General features: G+C 45.4%; 1 protein-coding gene across 1 annotated transcript in view; it reads right to left on the reverse strand.

Moving 5' to 3' along the window:
* Positions 1-22798, reverse strand: part of LOC309561237 (peroxisomal acyl-coenzyme A oxidase 2-like) — a 121452-nt gene that overhangs the window by 32780 nt on the left and 65874 nt on the right. Inside the window, exons 5-9 of the mRNA XM_082265031.1 lie at positions 20737-20856; positions 18070-18185; positions 14775-14944; positions 9973-10135; positions 7486-7676 (exon numbers count right to left, since the gene is read on the reverse strand). Of these exons, the coding sequence (XP_082121157.1) occupies positions 7486-7676; positions 9973-10135; positions 14775-14944; positions 18070-18185; positions 20737-20856 (760 nt within the window). The remainder of the gene's footprint in view (positions 1-7485; positions 7677-9972; positions 10136-14774; positions 14945-18069; positions 18186-20736; positions 20857-22798) is intronic.

The raw sequence follows: 22798 nt of genomic DNA on the forward strand, positions 1-22798 counted from the left end.
ACAAATGAAAGAAAGGAGAAAAAGAAAGGAAAAAACTTTCTGCAGTCATGATTCTAGTAGAATCACTTAAAACTATAGAAAGTAAGGAAATATCCATGTGAGTCAGGTGGATAACCATATATGGGAGTGGTTTTACTTATGAAAGGATTTGTGTTTCTGTCTAATCCGTCCTGAGTGGTGCACAGAAAAACCATCCTGGTAACCGGATTTCCCCAGTCGTCTTCCAGGACAGCCCTTGAGAGATGGAGCTCCTCCTACCAGACTGGAAACACATTGCCATCAGCTCTTTAAAAGGCGGTCCCTCAGGCACCTGGTCAGTTTTTTGTGTTTCCTCACTCCGAGGAGACATGTTGCCAGGAGGAACCACCTTAGAGGGCTGGATGAGCTCCATTTCTCAGGGCTGTCTGGGAAGACAACCACAGCAGCCTTGGACCCTCACCTTCCAGGATCCTTCCAGCAGGAGCAGCATGGCCTCGGGTTCCCTCCACAGACGTTGGGAGTTCCCCGTCTCCCCTCTCTCCAGGGTCCAGCGAGGGAGAGGGCAGCGATGACCGCACACCAAGCGGTGGATGCGGCGGGGCCGCTCGGCGGCCTCACTGTATGCAGTCGTAAACCGGAAGACGCGGGGCGTCACTTCCGGCGGCGGTGACGTCATCGCTGTGCACCGGAGGTCATAGTTCCGGCCTCCGGGCGCAGAGAGGAAGGGGAGGGCCGGAGCCGGTGTTAAAGGACACAGAGAAGCCTGCAAGAGATGCCGACTGCAGCAGTGATCCCACGGAGGTCCCTGACAGGATGGAGGCTCCACACACCGCAGGGGAAACGAACACCGGCTCAGCACAGGTAGGCTGGCACCTGCCAGTATCTTTTTCCTGTGAATGCTATGCAGCATAGTGGTGGTTGAAGGGGGTGAAGCACTGAAGAGTCCTTAAAGGACTTTTCAGGGAGGCACAGAGAGGACTTTTTATTTAAAAAAAGGTTTTTTTTTTTTTTCTTTTTCTTATTGTTGGTATCATGTGAATCAATTCCTTTTTGCCTATGTACCCCTTTCTTAGAAGGAACCCTCTAAAGGAACTTCTAAAACTGAAAGAAAAAGTGCCCCTCCTATGCCACAAAGCTTTCCTCCAATTATTCCAAGAACCTATGCCCAGCATGCATCTCGGCTGTATTAAAAGCCGAGGAGGATTCACCTTTTTCAAAGTTTCTCTCCTCATTTAAGGACGAGGTACAATCTACCTTTGCGTCCTTCAGGAAACTAATTGCAGATGTGCAAATACCTACCCCTACCCCACCAGGGTCTTCCTCCCCGCCTACTCCCGTAGCTTTGGGTTCAGGGGAACCAGTGATGAGCAGGGAAGACCCCTCTAGGGTCACGGACCCCGACTCCTTCCAGTCAGGTTCTGGGCAGGAAGAAGGACAGGGAGAGGCCGTCAGACTCCCCGGATACAGGCTCTCCATAGAGGAAGTCGATGACCTTTTGGGAGCCATTTATGATACTCTGGAAATAAAAGGAAGAGGAGACCCCCTTATCTAGACACGATAAAATGTACCAGGGCCTGAACAAAAAGAAGGCTAGGGTATTCCCAGTACATACGATTATGTCAGATTTTGTACTGAAAGAGTGGTCAGAATCTGAAAAGAGACCATTCTTTTCAGGTTCCTTGAAGAGAAGATTCCCCTTTGACGACGACGAGGAATCAGTATGGAACCAGTCACCAAAGTTGGATGCACCCTTGGCTAAAATTTCCAAGCATTCGGGCTTGGCCTTTGAAGACATGGGACACCTAGGGGATCCCATGGATAAAAGAAGCGATGTCATCTTGAAACGCTCATGGGACACGGCTATGGCCAATTTAAGACCAGCCTTAGCTACAACTTGTGTGGCAAGAAATTTTGAATTTTGGCTAAAGCAGCTACAAGAGCACCTAACGGCAGGTACCCCGAGAGAAGAGCTGCTAAAATCCCTCACTATGCTTTTTAAAGCAGTAGGCTTTATTTCGGATGCTTCAACGGAAGCAGTAAAGTTGTCAGCCAGATCAGCGGCACTTTCTGTCTCAGCCAGAAGAGCACTATGGCTCAAAACCTGGTCTGGAGACAGCCTCAAAACTGCGATTATGCAGCGTCCCCTTTTCGGGAAAATTCCTTTTTGGCCCACAATTGGACGAAGCATTAGAACGGACGGCAGATAGAAAGAAAACCTTTCCGTTCAAGAAGAGGGCTTTTCAAAGGAAGACTTTTCGTCCCTATAGGGGACAAGCCAGGGAGGACAGAGGTCGCCCGGATACGGGAAGGCCGAAGAAGCATTGGACAGGTCAGAAGGGAAAACCAAGGGCAAATGTGCTCTTTAACCCTCCTGGCCAAAATCCCAAGACCCAGTGACCCTGGAGGCCGGGTGGGAGGGAGGTTGGAGAGATTCCTCCCCCAATGGCTAAAACTAACCTCCAACAGTTTTTGTCAGGGGAGTCATCGAGAAGGGTTATGCTTTGGAATTCAGCAAAGAACCCCCCTCGAGATTGACGATTACCCAACTACCCAGAGACCCGGCGAAGGCACAGGCCCTGCCACTACTTATAGGAGAAATGGTAGACCAGACGGTCTTAATTCCTGTACCAAAGCAAGAGGAAGTTAAGGGTTTCTATTCACATGTGTTCCTAGTGCAGAAACCCTCAGGAAAATTCCGCTTGATATTGAACCTGAAGCCTCTGAACACCGCTATAAAAAAAAAGGTACAAAAAATTCCGCATGGAGTCAATTTACTCTAAGGAATTTGCTCCAAAAGGATTGTTTTATGGCAACTATGGACCTAAAAGATGCCTCTCTCCACATCCCCATAAGGGAGGGATCCCAGAAGCATCTACGCATAGCAATAAAGATTGGGGAAAAAAATCCACCATTTCCAAAGCAGAGCTCTTCTGTTCGGACTCTCGTCGTCTCCAAGAATTTTTTCAAAAATCCTAGCAGAGGCTCTGGCTCCCCTAAGACTCAGGGCCATAACTATAATCCCTTATCTAGACGACCTGCTGTTCATGGCTCCCACCAAGGAAAAGCTGATCAAGGATCTAGTAGTGGCTCAGGAATGGCTTACCCATCTAGGATGGATAATCAATATCGAAAAATCAAACCTCATACCTTCACAGGAGATAGTGTTCCTGGGATATATCATCCGCTCAAAAGAACAGGTAATGATACTTCCAGAGGAGAAGATCAGGCGCATAGATCAAAGAACAGCAGAACTGAAGACCAACCTTCCAAAGTCAATAAGAGAGATTATGTCGGTACTTGGGCTCATGACAGCTTCCATCCCAGCAGTTGGGTGGGCCAGATTCCATCAGAGGCCACTTCAAGCCTTTCTCCTACAGAACCTCGGGAACAGAGACCTAGAAGACAAGGTCCTTCTCCCAGTAGGAGTAAAACAAGAGCTATGGTGGTGGAGGAACCAGACCAACCTAAGCAAGGGACTGTCATGGACAGTTCAGATTTCATGCATCCTACCAAAGGATGCCAGCAGCTGGGGATGGGGAGCCCATCTAGGGAGTCAGTGGACACAGGGAGTCTGGTCTTCTTCAGAGAGACACAGTTCGTCCAATTTCAAGGAATTGAAGGCCATAGAGAAGGGAATCGCAACCTTCCAGGAGCAACTCAAAGGCCAGCACGTACAAGTAAGATCGGACAACATAACTTCCGTGACATACCTAAACAAGCAGGGAGGAACCAGAAGTCCCACCTTAATGAAGGTAGCACAGGGAATCTTTCTCTGGGCAGAGAAGAATTTGGAGTCCCTCTCAGCGGTACACCTCAAGGGTACTCAGAACAACCTTGCAGACTTTTTGAGCAGACAACTGATCTCACAGGAGGAGTGGTCTTTAGACCCTGGAGTCTTCTCACAGATAACATCCAGATGGGGTTATCTGGAGATCGACTTATTCGCCAACAGAGCGAATGCCAAACTGCCAGATTTTTGCTCGCTCAATCCTCGAGATCAGCCGAGGGCAGTAGATGCGTTTCAGACAGCATGGACTATCAGACTATGCTACGCCTTCCCCCCAATCCCAAGGGTCCTAGCAAAATTCAGGACATAACACACTACGTTAATCCTGATTGCGCCATTTTGGCCAAAGAGGGCTTGGTTCTCACTACTATTATCCCTGACGGATCAACAACCATTGATGTTACCCTTCAACCGGAACCTGCTGTCGCAGGGACCAGTAATTAATCCCAGGCCAGCCATGCTAAACTTGGCAGCTTGGTATCTGAATCAGACATCTTAAAATCTAGAGGGCTCTCTGACAAAGTGATCAAGACCTTGCTACAGAGCCGAAAGCCGGTCACAAGAGCGATTTACCAGAAAGTCTGGAGGAGGTTCAACTTGTGGCTGGGACAATCCAAAAAGGAAGAGTAAGACTCGCCTACAATTCTAGAATTTCTACAAGAGGGTATCAACAAGGGCCTGTCCTTAAGCACTATTAAGGTACAAATTGCTGCCCTATCAGTTTATTTACAGTTTTCCTTACAACAGGATCCCCTCATTAGCAGATTCTGCAAGGCAATCTCTAGACTTAGACCAGTACCTTGTCGTAAATTTCCGACTTGGGACTTATCTATTGTATTAAGGGCACTTATTAAGGAACCCTTTGAGCCATTATCAGAGGCTTCCTTAAGATCGATTACCCTGAAGACAGTTTTTCTTGTTGCTATAACCTCCGCTCGCAGATTTAGCGAACTACAAGCCCTTTCCGTTAGAGAACACTTCCTACAGATTCTTGAGGATAGGGTCATTCTCAGGACCGACCAGACGTTTATACCCAAGGTCGCCTCTACCTTTCACAGAAGCCAGGACATAATACTACCCTCCTTCTGCAATAGACCATCCAATGACAAGGAAGAACAACTACACCATTTGGATGTCAGAAGGTGCCTCATTGCCTATCTAGAAGCGACAAACGGCTTTAGAACATCAGAGTCCCCGTTTATCCTGTTCTCAGGAAAACGCAAGGGGAAGCAGGCTTCCAAAGGGACCACATCCAGATGGATCAAGATGGCTATTTCAGAGGGATACAAAATCTTGCACTTAAACCCACCAGACGGACTCAAGGCACACTCCACAAGGGCATTAGCCATATCTTGGGCAGAAAGAGCCGGTGCTACCCCTGAGCAGATTTGCAAGGCCGCAACGTGGTCAAGCATCTCAACATTCATCCGACACTACCGTCTGGATATTTTGGGTAGCCAGGATCAGGTGTTTGGAAGGAAAGTCCTCCAAGCAGTGGTCCCCCCTTAAAAGGAACTAGGGTGAGTACTTGTTAATCCTCTCAAGGGCTGTCCTGGAAGACGACTGGGGAAAAATCAGAGTTAGAACTTACCAGTAACTCTGTTTCCAGGAGTCTTCCAGGACAGCAGGTTCCCACTCTTTTTTCTCCATTAATAAAATGAATTGATGTACTGTTCCGTACTATGTTTAACTGTTTTTCAGCTCTGTCCTTCGGTTCTTGGATAAAACTGACCAGGTGCCTGAGGGACCGCCTTTTAAAGAGCTGATGGCAATGTGTTTCCGGTCTGGTAGGAGGAGCTCTATCTCTCAAGGGCTGTCCTGGAAGACTCCTGGAAACAGAGTTACCGGTAAGTTCTAACTCTGATTTTTCTCTATGCCCCAGATATGCAATACAACTAACCCACCTAACCTCAGCCTGTGACCGGACAGGTAATGAGTAGCAGACTGAAGAGGTCATCTTTCTGCTCTCTCCTGTCAGCATGTTCCTAATCAGGACATGTGAATGCAGGACACCTGCCTGGTAATAGGTTCTGACCAGGGGCATACCAAGGGGTTGGCCAGATTGGCGCCCGCCAGGGGCACAGGCCGAGGGGGGGGGGGCGCAAAAAAAAATTGGAAGTGTTAGCAGTGATTGTTGCGCCCTCCCCACAGCCTGCTCCCCCAGGCAGCATGTGGCTTCAATCCCAGAGCCCTGTGTCCACTCCAAGCGGCAACAGTGTGGGCTCTCCGGAGCTCTGTCTCCGTCCACACATGAGAGCGGTCACATGACCGTGACATCATCAATCGGCTCAATCAGATGGGGATTACACTGAGGCTGTCAGAGGAGCACATACCGCCGACCAGCAACCTCCTTTCCACTCCCAGGACAAGCTGACCAGGGGACACCTCTCTCTCCCTGTCACCCCCCAATCTTATTCTCTCCCTGTCACCCCCACTCTCTCCGTCACCCACCTCTATCTCCCTATTGCCCCCCCTCTCTCTCCCTGTCGCCCCCCCACCTCTCTCTCCCTACCACCCCCCTCTCTCCATGTCACCCCCCTTCTCTGTCTGTCACCCCCTCTCTCTCCCCCCCCCCGTCACCCCCCCTCTCTCTGTCACTCTCTGTCTGACACGCCCCCTCTGTCACCCCCCCTCTGTCTCTCTGTCACCCCCCCTCTCTATCACCTCCCAATCTCTGTCATCTTCCAATCTGTCACCTCCCCCTCTGTCTCTGTCACCTACCCTCTCTCTCCCTGTCACCCCCCACTATCATTCTCTCCCTGTCATCCCCCCACTCTCTCCCTGTCATCCCCCCACTCTCTCCCTGTCATCCCCCCATCTCTCTCCCCGTCACCCCCCATCTCTCTCCCCCCGTCACCCCCCTCTCTCTGTCACTCTGTCTGACACGCCCCCTCTGTCACCCCCCTCTGTCTCTCTGTCACCCCCCCTCTCTATCACCTCCCAATCTCTGTCACCTTCCAATCTGTCACCTCCCCCTCTGTCTCTGTCACCTACCCTCTCTCTCCCTGTCACCCCCCACTATCATTCTCTCCCTGTCATCCCCCCACTCTCTCCCTGTCATCCCCCCACTCTCTCCCTGTCACCCCCCCACTCTCTCCCTGTCACCCCCCCACTCTCTCCCTGTCACCCCCCCACTTTCTCCCTGTCACTCTGTCTGACATGCCCCCCTGTCACCCCCCCTCTGTCTCTGTCACCCCCCTCTCTCTCTGTCACCCCCTCTCTCTCTCTGTCTGTCACCCCCTCCCCCCTCTCTCTCTGTCACTCCCTCTCTCTGTCACTCCCCCTCACTCCCCTACCCCCTCTGTCTGTCACCCCCTCCCTCTCTCTGTCACCCCCCTCTCTCTCTCTGTCACCCCCTCTTCTCTCTCTGTCACCCCCTCTTCTCTCTCTGTCAAACCCTCTCTCGGGGGGGGGGGGGGGGGCACCGATACAGCTCCTTGCCAAGGGCGCTGGAGACCCAAGGTTCTGACACCATGCCCCCCCCCCCCCCACACCCGAGTACAGCTACACAGAAGATTTTATGAAGTCAAAATCAAGTATTTAAACTAAATAAAAAATGAAATGTAATATTTAAAAAAAAAATAATTTAGATTAGCATTCACTGGATGTTTTTGTTATTATTCTACAGCCATAAAGCTTTAAGATCTCTTTAAAGAAAATATTCTAAATTTGTAATGCAGCATTTGTTTTCAATTTCAGGAGACAATACATGGTAATACCTTGCAGCTTGTAGGTGTAGGATGGTGGTTTCCCCTTCATAAGTACATGAAGCAACAATCCAGGTGTAAAGTGTTGGTAGTCCGCTGTACAGAGAGTAGCCGTGACCTCCGCAGGCTTTGCGGCACACCTCCACACCACTGGAGCAATGCTCTGTAGCAAAACCTTTAAGGCCTGAAGCTATAGCGTGGAGCTAGAATGAAAGACACCGAGATGGTTTATTTATCATGTGCATGTTATAAGCAGAACATATCCTAGAAAAAATTACTGTATAATTTATAATAAAGACATTCTAATACAGCATTAAAATTTAAAAAAAAAGTTTTCTGGTTTGCCAGAAGCTTAAGTGTAAGTGATAGAATGTACTAATGTACTTATGTGATTAAACTTCTACTTACAACAAAAGATATGCATGTCAGTCATTCAAGTACATTATAATGTGTATTTTCTGCATTAACTGAATTAGGCAATATAAAACAGAATATCAATCATGTATAAATCCTCATTATAAATATAACCAAAATTATTATATTACTGTAGCCCCCCCAACCTCAAGAGGCCTGGTGGTGACCCCCAGAGACGGGTAGGACTGACAATTTTCCCTAGGGTGCAGGTTACTAGCCATTGTGTGTGGGGTACAAGGTGGAAAGATGGGCGCCAGTCACTTTTATGCTTGAACAAAGAAGTTTATTTCTCACAACAGGAAAAATGTGGCAGAAATTCAGGAGGAATTCCACCTGCCAGTAAACCGCCTGATTTGTGACATGCCCACCAGGTGGAACTGGACTTGGCAATGCTGCAGCTGCTGCACATGCAGCAGAGGGCCGTTAACGGTATCCGAGTATGGCATTACAGGCTCAGGCTGGCTCGGCTTTTTCCCCCACGCCAATGGCTGCTGATCAGGGATGCATGTACTGTACTGTCACCATTTGAGGAGGCTACAAGGATGGTAAGCCGTTAAAATGCATGCATCAGTGACACAATCCCTGTTGTCTTCCTGCTGGAGCAGACTCTGCGTGGCATTATGGACAGGGCACTCGAAGCAGAGCAGTGGAAGGAAGACTTACACCTACCTACACCACAGAACACACAAGAGGAGGGGGGGGGGGGGGAGGAGGTGGTTTCTGGCAGTTTTCTAGGGGCGAAAACAGATGGGAGAGCTTTCCAGTTGACCATCCACTGGGTTATTGGGTCATGAGAATAGACCACTAGCCAGAACTTGCCCAGTATGCAATTGAGCTACTGGGCTGCCCTGCATCCAGCGTGCTTACGAATGGGCATTCAGTGCTGTTGGAGGTTTTTTTACTGATAGTAGAAAGCGTCTGTCCACAGACTCTGTGGACCGTCTGACATTTATCAAAATGAATCAGTCCTGGATTACCAGCAGCTATGAAGTCTCTGATGTCGATGTCTCTGATTAAGTATTTTTGGGATATGGAATCTCTGCAAGACTTCTAGGCTGCCTAGAGTTGTGGGTTTTAATTTCATCTGGAAGAATTTTTTTGTGTGTAGGTTTCATGGGCACAATTAACACCCCAAGACCAATTTTTCTGCACCTGTTTGACAGGTGCATATCATTTAAATTTTTTACAGCAAGGCCAATTCTTGCTTTCATCAAGGCACCTCCTTCATGAAGGCACCTCCGACACCCAGAGACAAATTTTTTCTGCACCTGTTACTTCTATCCAAAGTCTGCCAAAGAGACACCAGAATTTATCTCTAATCTTGTTCCCAGTGCACTACATTATGGCCTCATCATACAGACTGGCTCCCCAAGCCATTGTTTACAAAATAAAGAAAGCTTACAGGGACAATGTCACTTTTTTTGGCTTTATAAATGTAAATATTGCTGCAGCAGCTTCTATACACTGTACAGATGTTCCACTTTACAGGTAGACTAAGGGGACCTCCCAGGCACTATATTGAAAGGAATTTCTTTTTCATTGTTATTTCACATTTTTATGCTTTCACTTTAAGCAAAAAAAATTGTGTTTTTTTTTCAAACTTTTTTTTTTTTTTTAATTGATACATGTCCCTCAGGGCAGTACCCAGACCCTCAACCATTGTATGCCCAGTTACTTGCATATAAGCCTTCAAAATGGGCACATTTGATTTTTACAGTTCGGGTCCCATAGACTTTAATGGGGTTCATTTTACGGTTCCGACCTTTCGTGATGTTCAAAAGTTCTGGTGCAAGCCAAACAAGGGGTCGTTCAGCCCATCTCTAGTGCAAATATTAAAAGTCAGCAGCTACAGTATTTGTAGCTGCTGAATTATTTTTTTCTGAAGGAGCCTGGAGCTCCGCTTTAAAGTTTCCATCAACTATAAATTTTATGTACTTATGTACTGTTCATACACAACATCCTAAAGCTGTACCTTGGCACATGAATTGATAGGCACACCTGGCAACAGCTTTGTGATCTCAGAACATAATTTGTCTGGCGGTCAGGTGAATGGCATGTTTAAGAATGGAACAACCATATACTTACCTCCGCTAGAGAGTTAAAATTCCCCACCCGAATCTCTTTGAAGGCCTCGTTGTAAAATGCAGTCATCTGTTTGGCCATAAAATGAATGGAATAGCAAGTTGCCAGGACAGGCAACAGCTTTTGTTGCTGGGTTTGGTAATCAAGGACTTTAGCTTCTTGGACTCTATAAAAAAAAAAAAAATAATTAAATTTAAATGATTTGCGGTTTTCCTTCTATTTGAAGAGCTTAGCTGGTTTGCACATGACCCCCCCCCCCCCACCCAAGTTAGTAAATACAAACATGGGAAAATAAAGCAAGCCCCCACACCTTCCTCCATCACATGGTGATCTAACCAGTAATACACATTCCCATCCTTGGGGCAGCGTTGTTACTCAAGAACAGGAAAGTTTTAGAAATACAAAACAGCTCCATAAAAAAGTTGGGTTGGCTTCCCTGTAGTCCACAGAGAAGAAATATTACTAGATAGTCTGTAAAAATCGGTGTTGCATTTATTTGGTTAGGCTTTGTGGCAACACACATTGCTTAGTGGGATTTCTCTTTAGAAACCACTTCCCAGCTGCAGGACATCCGTAGGTTGAAGTGGACTCCTTTTTTGTAAAAGTCATCCTAACGGCTGGATTGCTTTTACAGTCAGGGGGTGCGATCCCGCTCTTCCACCGGGTTAACAGAGCCGGCCATGGACCAATGGTCCCCAGGCCTTCTCGGTGTTCCTGGGAGGCCAGGAGCGACATTTCCGGTTTTGGCAGATGTAAACACTGCAATTATTTTTTCTGAAAAGCAGAGATCAATTTTTGTTTTTGATCTCATGGTTTGTCAGAGGAAAGATTGTGAGATGTTATAAATCCCAGATGTCTCCATAAAAAAAAAAGAGGAGGACTTGTCTTTCATTATTTCTATCACAAGGGATGTTTACCATTTCTTGTGATAGGAATAAAAGTAATTAAAAAAAAAAAAAATTTAAAGCGCCCCATGCCCTCGTGCGCAGAAGCGAACACCTATGTAGACTAATCGCACCACACGTGAGGCATCACCGTGAACGTTCTAGCGAGAGCAATAATTCTAGCACTAGACCTCCTCTAACTCTAAACTGGTAACCTGTATAAAAAAATTTTAGGCTTTGCCTATTGAAATTTTAAAGTACCGTAGTTTTGCACCATTCCACAAGCGTGCACAATTGTTGGATATTTTACTGCCTAACGTCTTTTGTATCCCTTACAAAAAAAAAAAATGTATATTCACACACACACACACAATATATATATATATATATATATATATATATATATATACACATACATACATACATACATATACACACACACACACACATACATACATACATACTAAGCTAGTACTGAGTTGGACCCCCTTTAGGCTTCAGAACTGCCTTAATTCTTCGTGGCATAGATTCAACAAGGTTTTGGAAACATTTCTCAGAGATTTTGGTTTGTCGGCTGCACATCCACGCTGCGAATATCCAGTTCCACCACATCCCAAAGGTGCTCTATTGGACTGAGATCTGGTTACTGTGGAGGCCATTGGAGTACAGTGACCTCATTGTCATGTTCGGTAAAACAGTTTGAGAGGATATGAGCTTTGTGACATGGTGCATTATCCTGCTGGAAGGAGCCATCAGAAGATGGGTACACTGTAGTCATAAAGGGATGGACATGGTCAGCAACAATACTCACGTAGTCTGTGGCGCTTAAATGTGCTCAATTGGTACTCAGGGGACCAAAAGGGAAAATATCCCCCACATCATTACATTATAATCCCCCACATCATTACACTACCACCACCAGTGTGAACTGTTGATACCAGGCAGGATGGATCCATGCTTTCATGTTGTCTCCGCCTAATCCTGTCCCTACCATCTGAATGTTGCAGCTGAACTCTCAGACCAGGCAATGTTTTTCAATTTTCTATTGTCCAATTTTGGTGAGCCTGAGCGATTTGCAGCCTCAGTTTCCTGTTCTTAGCTGACAGGAGTGGCACCTGGTGTGGTCTTCTGCTGCTGTAGCCCATTTCTTCAAGGTTTAATGTGTTGTGCATTCAGAGATGGTATTCTGCATATCTTGGTTGAATTGAGTGGTTATTTGAGTTACTGTTGCCTATCATCTTGAACCAGTCTGCCCATTCTCCTCGGACATCAATAAGGAATTTTCGTCCACACAACTGCCTCTAACTGGATATTTTCTTTTTCGGATCATTCTCTGTAAACCCTAGAGTGGTTTGTGTACCTGCAAATCCCAGTAGATCAGCAGTTTTTTTATATATTTAGACCAGCCCGTTTGGCACCAACAACGTTGCAACATTCAAAGTCACTTAATTCTCCATTCTTCCCCATTCTGATGCTCGGTTTGAACTTCAGCAAGTTGGCTTCACCAGGTCTAGATGCACAAATGCATGGAGTGGCTGCCATGTGACTGGTTGATTAGCAATTTCTGTTACCAAGCTATTGAACAGGTGTACCTTATAAAGTGGCCGGTGAGTATATTATTTATACAGTGGCTATAAAAAGTCTACACACCACTGGTAAAATGTCAGGTTTCTGTTATGTAAAAAAAAAAAAAAAAGAGAAAGAAATAATTTCAGAACTTTTTCCAACTTTAATGTGCCCTTTAAACTGTAAAACTCAGTTGAACAACCAACTGAAATCTTAGGTAGAGGGAAGTAAAAACTAAAATATGGTTGCATAAGTGTGCACACCCTTAAACTAATACTTTGTTGAAGCACCTTTTGATTTTTTTCTACAGCATTCAGTCTTTTTGGGTATGAGTATCAGCATGGCACAGCTTGACTTATCAATATTTGCCCACTCTTTGCAAAAACACACACAAATCTGTCAGATTGTGAGTGTATCTCCTGTGCACAGCCCTCTTCAGATCACCCCACAGATTTTCAAATCGGATTCAGGTCTGGGCTCTGGCTGGGCCAATCCAAAACTTTAAAGCGGCGTTCTGGGCACAAAATCGACCTGATCGATTTTGTGCCCATCCGCTGGCTCTTCTTCACCTGAAAAGGAATTGGATAGTTAGGTATATTTTTTTTTTTTACTCACCTTGTAATTGTAGATAGAAAATACTCACCTATTCTCCACTTCCTCCCTTTGTGCTGCGGCTCCGCCGTCACTTCCTCTTTGCGCTGATTCCTGGGAGCTGAACGTCATCACTCCCAGGAATCAATCCGACGGGACCGGCCCCGCTCGTCACTTCCGGGGCGACGCCGCATTCCCTGCTAAACAGCTTCTGGGCATGCCCAGAAGCTGTGAAGGAATGCGGCGCCGCACCGGAAGTGACGAGAGGGGCCGGTCTGGGAGAAGAAGACACAGAAGAGGACACAGAAGAGGATCGCGCCGGCTTCAGCTGCCCACAACAGAGATGGCAACGCTGTAGAAGAAATTTTATAAGTATTTCTTCTTGCAGGTAAGTGCGAACCGGGACAGTTTAGAGGCTAGCCATTGTGGAATGTACTAGCCCTGACTGTCCCGGGGGTACGTTTATTTAAAAAAAACTGTTTTTGTGCCCGGAAACTCCGCTTTAATCTTCTTCTGTTAAAGCCATTGCTTTGTTTATTTGGATGTTTGCTTTTGGTAGTTCTCATGCTGAAAGAGGACGTTCCTCTTCATGTTCAGCTTTCTAGAAGAAGCCTAAAGGTTTTGTGCCAAAATTGACTGGTATTCAGAACTGTTCATAATTCCCTCTACCTTGACTAAGGTCACTGTCCAGCTGAAGAAAAACAGCCCAAAAGCATTATGCTGCCACCACCATGCTTCACTGTGGATATGGTGTTCTTTTGGTGATGTGCAGTGTTTTTGTGCCAAACAGATCTTTTGGAATTATGGCAAAAAGTTCAACCTTGGTTTCATCAGACCAGCATCAACTCTTCTGGGAATGCTGTCCACAAGGTTTAGGAGTTTGTCTATGGGAATGTTTGACCATTCTTCCAGAAGAGCATTTGTGGGGTCAGGCACTGATGTTGGAGAAAAGACCTGGCTTGCAGTCTCCTCCATAATTCATCCCAAAGGTGTTCTATCGGGTTGAGCTCAGGACACTGTAAAGGCCAGTCAAGTTCCCTCACATCCATGTCTTTATGGAGTTCGCTTTGTGCACTGCTGCGCAGTCATATTGGAACAGGAAGGCCATCTCCAAACATTTCCTACAAAGCTGGGAGCATGAAATTGTCCAAAATGCTGACGCCCCAAGAGTTCCCTTCACTGGAACTAAGGGGCCAAGCCCAACGCCTTGAAAACAACCCAACGCCATAATCCCCCCCCCCCCCCCCCACCAAATTATTTGGACCAGTGCACAAAGCAAGGTTCATATAGACATGAATGAGCGAGTTTGGGGTGGAGGAACTTGACTGGCCTTCACAGAGTCCTCAACTCGATAGAACACCTTTAGGATGAATTAAAGTGGAGACTGAGAACCAGGCCTTCTTTCCAACATCAGCGCCTGACCTCACAAATGCGCTTCTACAAGAACGGTCAAACATTTCCACAGACACACTCCTAAACCTTGTGGACAGCCTTCCCAGAAGAGTGGAGAAGCGGTTATAGCTGCAAAGAGTGGGCCAATTCAATATTGAACCCTACGGACCAAGGCTGGAATGCCATTAAAGTTCTTGTGCGTGTAAAGACAGGTGTTCCTATAATCTATATTTTTTTTTAATTTTTGGGGTTTCTTAATAATTTTCAAGTAAAAAATACAATTATTTTTACATGTAGGAAAGAAATGCCACAGTCCGTCAAGTAGGTTAGTAGTTAATATAGTCTCTGTAAGCAGCATGGTAATGTACATACCCGGGTTTCAACTCTGATTGGCGTCTAACTGCGGAGTACCTCACCGCAATAGTACATGCTTTCATCAGGGAATCCAAAACACCACCGATCATTCTAACCCGGAACTCAATCATGACAAAATAATTCATCTTGTCTGTCCCATGTTTCACATAGGAGCCATCGGGCAGAACCTGTCATAGAAGGATTCAAACAGTATGGCCTATCAGTGTTATGCAAGTCAATATTTAACCTCAACTGCAGATAACAGTCTAGTACAATTCTGAAAATTTTACCTGCCAAAAGATTTGTAATTATTTTGTCCTGAGATTTGCACAGCACAACCCTGTCTAACAGGGTATGGACCTGATCTTGCTCTGCTGCTTTTTCACTTTCACTTACACAGACTTCTCAAGCCCACCTTGTGACTAGGCAACAAAAGAAGCAGCAGACTGACAAGCTCATCTCTGTCAGTCTGCGCTCCTCTAATCAACATGTTCTTTGCACTGTAGCACGCTCTATTGGCTCCTTGTGCTGCTTCTTCCAGCTGTTATATCTTTGCATCTCAACACAAAGGGCGGGGCCAGAAGTGCCTAGTGAGCTTTGAACATAGGAGTATTTGAGCAACTGTAGCAGTCTGCCTTTGTGAACTCCTACTCCATTTTCAGGAACAGCCTCTTCTGGGGGACAAGTTTATTTTAATTTTGCTACCAGGTCTATTATGGACTTCATGGCCAAGCTTCATTAGGCAGCGTATGAAAGGCAGTGGAGCTTAGCTAGGTTATCTAAAATGCTTAGCCCAGCTAACAAAATAAAATCAAATCAAGGTTATGTCTTTCAGCTTGATTTTCTAGCCTGGATATATTTAAAGTGTTCAAAACTTGTGTTTTTTGTTAGCCGTGTAGTCCTTGGGAGACTTCCCACCACATCTTGTTCCATACACAGAGCCAAAGTAAGATGAAAACTCTTCAAGGTAAGAGAGATGCCCTCCTGGAATGAGTTTACCCATTGGAAGAATTGTCTCATTTCCAGTTTTGGCGACAACCCAAAATTTTGGATCTCTCCACTTTTTGTCCCCATAACAGAAGGCACATGGACAGGGGTTCTTAACCTTCCCTACACTATTCAACATGCACAGGGCAGATTTGTTTTGTGTAGTTTAATTTACTTGTGTATGAAATATAAGATGGGATCATCGGGAGCATAGATTATTAGGAGAGAAGGTCAAACCCAAATTTCCAGGATTGAAGAGTAAGACCAAAATTTATGAAGTAAATCTCTTATGCTATGCAGGGTAATTTTTTTTGTGGAGATTATATTATATATATATATATATATATATATATATATATATATATATATATATATATTGTGTATCTGGTAGTTCACAGTACCTATTAAAAAATCATGTTTATGAATTTCTACAAGGCCCCACTTAATCAGGGCTTAAAAGCCTTACATCAAGGTGTTCTGAAGCCCTGATGAGGACAGGCCCTCAGAACACCTAAAATGCATTGACTTAACACATCTTTTGAAAAAGAATATCTGGATTCCAATACCCACCCAGTGCTGTCCTTCCTAGATTTCCAATACATCCATCAAAGAGCCAAGGAGTACCTGAGAGATGCCTCTTGAATGCCTTTACAAGACTATGCCTCCCCCCTATATTCCCACTGGGGAGCAAACCTATATGAGCTTGTTCCTCTCATTCTTAACTGTAAGCATGGTTTTTAAGGTGCAAGGCAGCCCCCCTTGCTCTTTTGCAGCTATAACAGTAGCCATCACTCTAGGAAGGTTTTCTACAAGATAAGGAATGTGACTGCGCACAATCTTTCAACAGATCTTTGTGAAGTCAGGTTGGCTGAGAAGACCTCACAACTGGCATTCAAATTCATCCCAAAGTGTTGAATAGAGAGAGGCCCCTTTCGCAAGGGTGCTTCTGTGTAGCGGATTCCGCTTGCTCAGCAGGGAATAGCTCCGCTGATCACCGCTGAGCAGGCGGATGACAGGTCCTGTCCGCTTCGCTGTGCAGACCAGATGCAGACACAGTCCCACTCTTCTCTATGGGAACCGCCTGTCTTCCATCCATCTGGCGGATCACATCGGATGGAAACAAACAGTGGCGGCTGGTGCGTTGGGGGCGCAGGGGCGCCGCCCCCCCTATCCAATGCGTCCGGCCCCCTAATCTGCATGCAGAGCACCGGACGCATGGAGCTCAATCGACAGGGGGGCACACTGGTCACTCTGCATCGACAGAGGGGCACGCTGGTCACTCTGCATCGACAGGGGGGCACGCTAGTCACTCTGCATCGACAGGGGGGCACGCTAGTCACTCTGCATCGACAGGGGGGCACGCTAGTCACTCTGCATCGACAGGGGGGCACGCTAGTCACTCTGCATCGACAGGGGGGCACGCTAGTCACTCTGCATCGACAGGGGGGCACGCTAGTCACTCTGCATCGACAGGGGGGCACGCTAGTCACTCTGCATCGACAGGGGGGCACGCTAGTCACTCTGCATCGACAGGGGGGCACGCTAGTCACTCTGCATCGACAGGGGGGCACGCTAGTCACTCTGCATCGACAGGGGGGCACGCTAGTCACTCTGCATCGACAGGGGGGCACGCTAGTCACTCTGCATCGACAGGGGGGCACGCTAGTCACTCTGCATCGACAGGGGGGCACGCTAGTCACTCTGCATCGACAGGGGGGCACGCTAGTCACTCTGCATCGACAGGGTGCACGCTAGTCACTCTGCATCGACAGGGTGCACGCTAGTCACTCTGCATCGACAGGGGGGCACGCTAGTCACTCTGCATCGACAGGGGGCACGCTAGTCACTCTGCATTGACAGGGCCACCGTCCATCTGGGTTTTGCGGGCAGGATCGGATCAGATAGCTGACAGATGGACCTGATCGGACAGCCCATGTGAAAGGATCCTTAAGGTGAAGGCCCTGTACAGGCTGCTCAAGTTCCAACCCACCAAACCATGTCTCTTTGGGCTTGGCTTTGTACACAGGGGCACAAACATAATGGACAGAAAATGGCCTTCCCCCAAACTGTCAAAAGGCTGGATGTAAACAATAATCCAAGGAGGTCTTTGCATGCTGTAGCATTAACAATGCCCTTCACTAGAAACACCTGAACCCAATTTGGAGGTGTTTTGGACATGTGCAGTATTTAGGTGTGATGGTCAGACGACTATAAACATTTGGCCATACAGTGTAAACATTTAAATTAAGTAAAGTCCTTAGCAAAAGATGCCCTGCTGGGAACCATTTTGATTTCTAACAAATAAAACTACTAACACTTTCAGTACCTCAGAGAATCTGCTTAGCATGTTTTCCTTTGGAATACGAATGTTTCTCATCATGAGGTATCCATTGTCAACCTGTTGAAAGGCCATCTTGGGCCCAATGTCACCAACGGTTATTCCTGAAAGGAAGTGGCAACAGCTAAATATTTGGAATTCATATACATTTTCATACATAGCATACATAGCAGAGAGGACCTTATTGATCAAAGTGGTTCAAAAGGAGGATTATCTGTGGTGCTTAAAAGTCACCCGATTCAAATCTACACTAGAAACAGACAATTGGGGGGAATTTTACTAAACCTGATGGTTGCAAGTCAGCTTCTAACTTCAGCTTTGGCAACAATACCTGGAAGCGGATTGGTTTCTGTGCAGAGCTGGACCAGATTTTGCAATCTCTAGTTTTAGTAAATAACCCTGATGTAGACTGTGGGTGGTTGATCTACTATAGGCAAATAGGCTGCAAGGGGACTACACTTCGCAAGGCAAAAGAAAAAAAAAAGAAAAGAAAAAAAAGGAAAAAGGGCAAAAAAAAAAAAGTATTTTGCTTGCGCACGTAGCACGGTCCCAATAAGGCTTGCTGTGTGATGACTTCTTAGGCCTCCTCTGATTACCTGCAGACAGCCACTTAGGGGTTTATTTACTAAAGCTAGAGAGGGCAAAATTTGTCACAATTCTGCAGAAAAACGAATCAGTTTCCAGGTTTTATTGCTAAAGTTTAATTAAACAAGCTGAAGATAGAAGCGGATTGGTTTCTCTGCAGAAATGTGACTGATTTTGCACTCTCTATCTTTAGTAAATAAACCCTTCACTCATCCATCCTTACTCCCAGTTGCTCGTTACTCAATAAACAGTCCAGGGGTTTTGGTTTTATATTTATTATGGAACTTGGATGGGAGAAGGGAATAGTGGGATACTCCAACTTGAACTATTTACAGTCAAGGACATTTCTCAGTTGGCCTCACCAGGTTATTTCTGGAAGCAGACACACTGCTTTAAACATACTGCCACTTGTATGGAAGATTTAAGGATCCTTGCTCTCTCTATTGCAGTAGACTTGATGCAACTACTTTATCATTAGGACACTCTAGCATCCCCTTGACTGACACACATCCACTTACTCTTCCACAGAATGGGTGGCCCTCTCAGAACAGGCCCCACGACACAGATCTGTACTCACTGTAGGCAGAATCAGATCCTCTCCAGTGTCTCCCTTCCAGTCAGCTCTGCAGGACATCTGGGTTCAGCTCCTTTCTGCCTCTCAGGTCGACCACCTGAGGCACATGGCAGCTTATACAGAGCGGCAGCCGCCCCCTCCCTCAGAGACCCCGGTCTGCAGCTGAAAGACCCTGAGCACATGTGCCTTTGGTATTTATACAGTATCCCAGCATGCATCAAGGCACTTTCCTCTGCCAATCACAAGGGCTGTACCAAACGCCTGTGCACTGATTTGTCAGGTTTCCTCCCACTGTCCAATAAGCCTTCCTATTGGACCAGTGTGAAACACTTCAGGCAAACTGAGCTGCACCTGAGCACCAAGAGCAGACCTCACTAGCAGATCCTGCTCTCTGGTAGGCAGAGAGCAATATAAAATGTACCTGGCAAAGGGTAAACTACCCCTCCTAGGGCTACCTAGGAGGGTGCTACATGCATGATTGGGTGATGGAATTCAGCAGAACTTCACCTCATTTTTTAAGGGAATGGAAAATTCCAATGCAACGTAAACAGCCTATTTGCCTTTATTTATTTAATCCCTGAAAGTCTTGCAGGTGTCTATGAGAATAAAATAACTGTATAAATCCCATGCTTAGACAATGATAACTGAGTACTGATGCTCACGCCAAACCTTCTGTATAAAAAAATCGGTTTAAATAAAGACTGTTCTGGTTTATTCTGGCATGCACTGGAATGATGGAAGGGGAGTGTGCTGGTTTTTTGGAGAAAAATTAATAAAAGTAAAACTGCTAGCATATATAAAAGGGCAGGCACATGTCTGCAGTAACTTTCTATACACTTGAATTCCAAGCCATGGTACATAGAGCTCACCTGTTCCATCCATCTGCCCCAACCATTCCTATTGGCCCATGATTATGATGGGTTCATCACTGTGTGCAAGGAGGGAGGATGCAGGCAACCTTCTTTATTAGCAGCAAGTGTCAAAACTTTGCCCGATTATGGCCAGTGGAAGTGTAAATGAAAGCTGCTGCATGTGTCAATTTAAAAACAGATTTATAAATTAAGCAAACAATGCTAATAAAAAAGGAAAAATAGAGGCCAATTTATATTTGAGAGCAAAGATTCCCATTCGCTATCTGCCCTCTGTCATACTCTGCTAACTCAAACAAACACACACAGCATTTTACAGCCCATTCATAAAATACAGGCCACGGTGTGGATGCATGGGGCCTTCTGTTTATGGTGGCTAGTCATGTGACCAGGCTCTCCTTCAGGCTTCTTTTTCTTCTATTCAGTTTTATTTCACTCTGCCACTCCGGACTTCCAAAGCCAGCACAGCACAATGCACATCACTTTGTTGTGCTTTTTAAATGGGCAGTAGTTTTTGTTTTGTTTTTTTAAGCACTAATATGGTTGAAGTCTAGCCATTTTGCGTTTTTTCTTTTTTTTTAAAATGAACCCCATAGTGACTTTGAATCTGAAGATGTAAGTTGTTACCTGGAAGTGGAGAGTGGTCCTTCAGACTCCGGATGGGAACAATGAAAGGATGCATGCCATAATTCTTTCCATTGCTACGTAATTGGGCCAGGACAAGAGCGTGAGTGCTGGTCTTTCCTACTGCGCAAGTCATAGAACATATAATACCATTATATAACATATTTCTTATCATTTGTTTAAACATTACGTAACATTGCATAGGAGAACATATATGCACCAGCTATGGATTAATAATACATAATAATCTTGGTTTTCCTTTTGGAGAGCCATTTATTTAAAGCGGAACTAAACCATCCTAGCCTTTACAGCCAAGGAAGCTGCCATCTTAGCTTCTGTCTTATCTGCTGTTGCCTTGGTGCTGCACATATGATCAGTTATGACGCCAGGCACACTAGTAAACTGTAGGGGCTTAATTTGCACCGGCAGAAAAAACGCTGTGTTTAGCTGCATTTAGATGCATACTTTGTGCATTAAAAAGATTCTGTGTAAAATATGCATCTTAAGTTTCAGACCTATGCATGCAAAACCTGCTGCAGTGTCCTACGTTTTTTTTTTGTGTGCGACTAAACACAACGCACAATTTTGTATGTAGACACAGTTGTGTGTATGAGCTCATTGATTACTTTAGTGCTGCATTTAGATTTGTGCAAATCTGTTGTACACATCTAAAGGCAGCATTTTTTCTGCCCACATGAATGAGTCCTAAATGTGCACAAAAGTGCATGAACATGAGTACTTTAGAAGCGCATTTCTCAAGCTCAGGATCTTGTAGCTCAGCAAGAACCTTCATGATAAAAAAGGTACTACAGGTGCATACCCACCATATTAACCAAGCTGCTATCTAAAAACCCTAACCATGGACAAATAACACCAGGCTGGAAGAAATTTGGCCGGGTCGGCCATTTATTACAACTGAACAACAAACATTTCTTAACCACTTTAGCCCCGGAGGATTTTCCTGCTTAACGTCCAGGCCACTTTTTTCAACTTGGCACTGCGCAAATTTAACTGACAATTGCGCGGTCATGCAACCCTGTAGCCAAACGAAATTTATGTCCTTTTTCCCCCCTCAAACAGAGCTTTCTTTTGGTGGTATTTGATCACCTGTGCGCTTTTCATTTTTTACGATAATAAAAAAAAAAAAAGCGAAAAAAAATTGACATTTTCTACTTTGACAGTTAAAAAATATCCAATATATTAAATTTTTGTCATATTTAGGCCAAAATGTATTTAGCTACATGTCTGACAAAAAAATTCTCAATGAGCGTATTTTTAACCACTTTAAGACCGGAAGATTTTACCCCATTCCTGACCAGGCCATATTTTGCGATTCGGCATTGCGTTACTTTAACGGACAATTGCGCGGTCATGCGACGCTGTACCCAAATTACATTTATGTACTTTTTTTTCCCCACAAGTAGAGCTTTCTTCTGGTGGTATTTGATCACCTGTGCGATTTTTAATTTTAGAAAAAAAGAGCGACAATTTTGAAAAAAAAAATATATATATTTTTCCCATTCTGATATATAACATTCCCCAAAAAAATGTACAAAAATCAAAATTTTTTTAACATTTTAGGCCAATTTGTTTTCTGCTACATATTTTTGGTAAAAAAAAAAAAAAAAAAAAAAAAAAGTGTATTTTGATTGGTTTGCGCAAAAGTTATCACGTTTACCAACTACAGGAAAGATTTGTCATTTCTATTGTTTATTTTTTTTTTTACTAGTAATGGCGGCGATCTGCGATTTTTTTGCGGGACTGCGATGGGCAGATCGGACCCCTAACTGACCTTTTTTACACTTTTGGGGGGGACCAGTGACATTACTACAGTAATCAGTACTATAAATATGCACTGTTACTGTAATAATGACACTGGCAGGGAAGGGGTTAACACTGTTGATGATCAAGGGGTTAAATGTGTGCCTCATGCTTACTGACGTGTGTGGGGGGAGGGGGTTGTGTGACACAGACGCAGATCGTAGGTTCAGCTATGCTGAATCCTGTGATCTGTCCCTGCCTGTCACAGAGGAGATCCGCCTGCTTTGTTTACACAAGTCGGCGG

Source organism: Pelophylax lessonae, assembly GCF_965119305.1.
Source record: "Pelophylax lessonae genome assembly, chromosome: 8".
NCBI classification, from domain to species: Eukaryota; Metazoa; Chordata; class Amphibia; order Anura; family Ranidae; genus Pelophylax; species Pelophylax lessonae.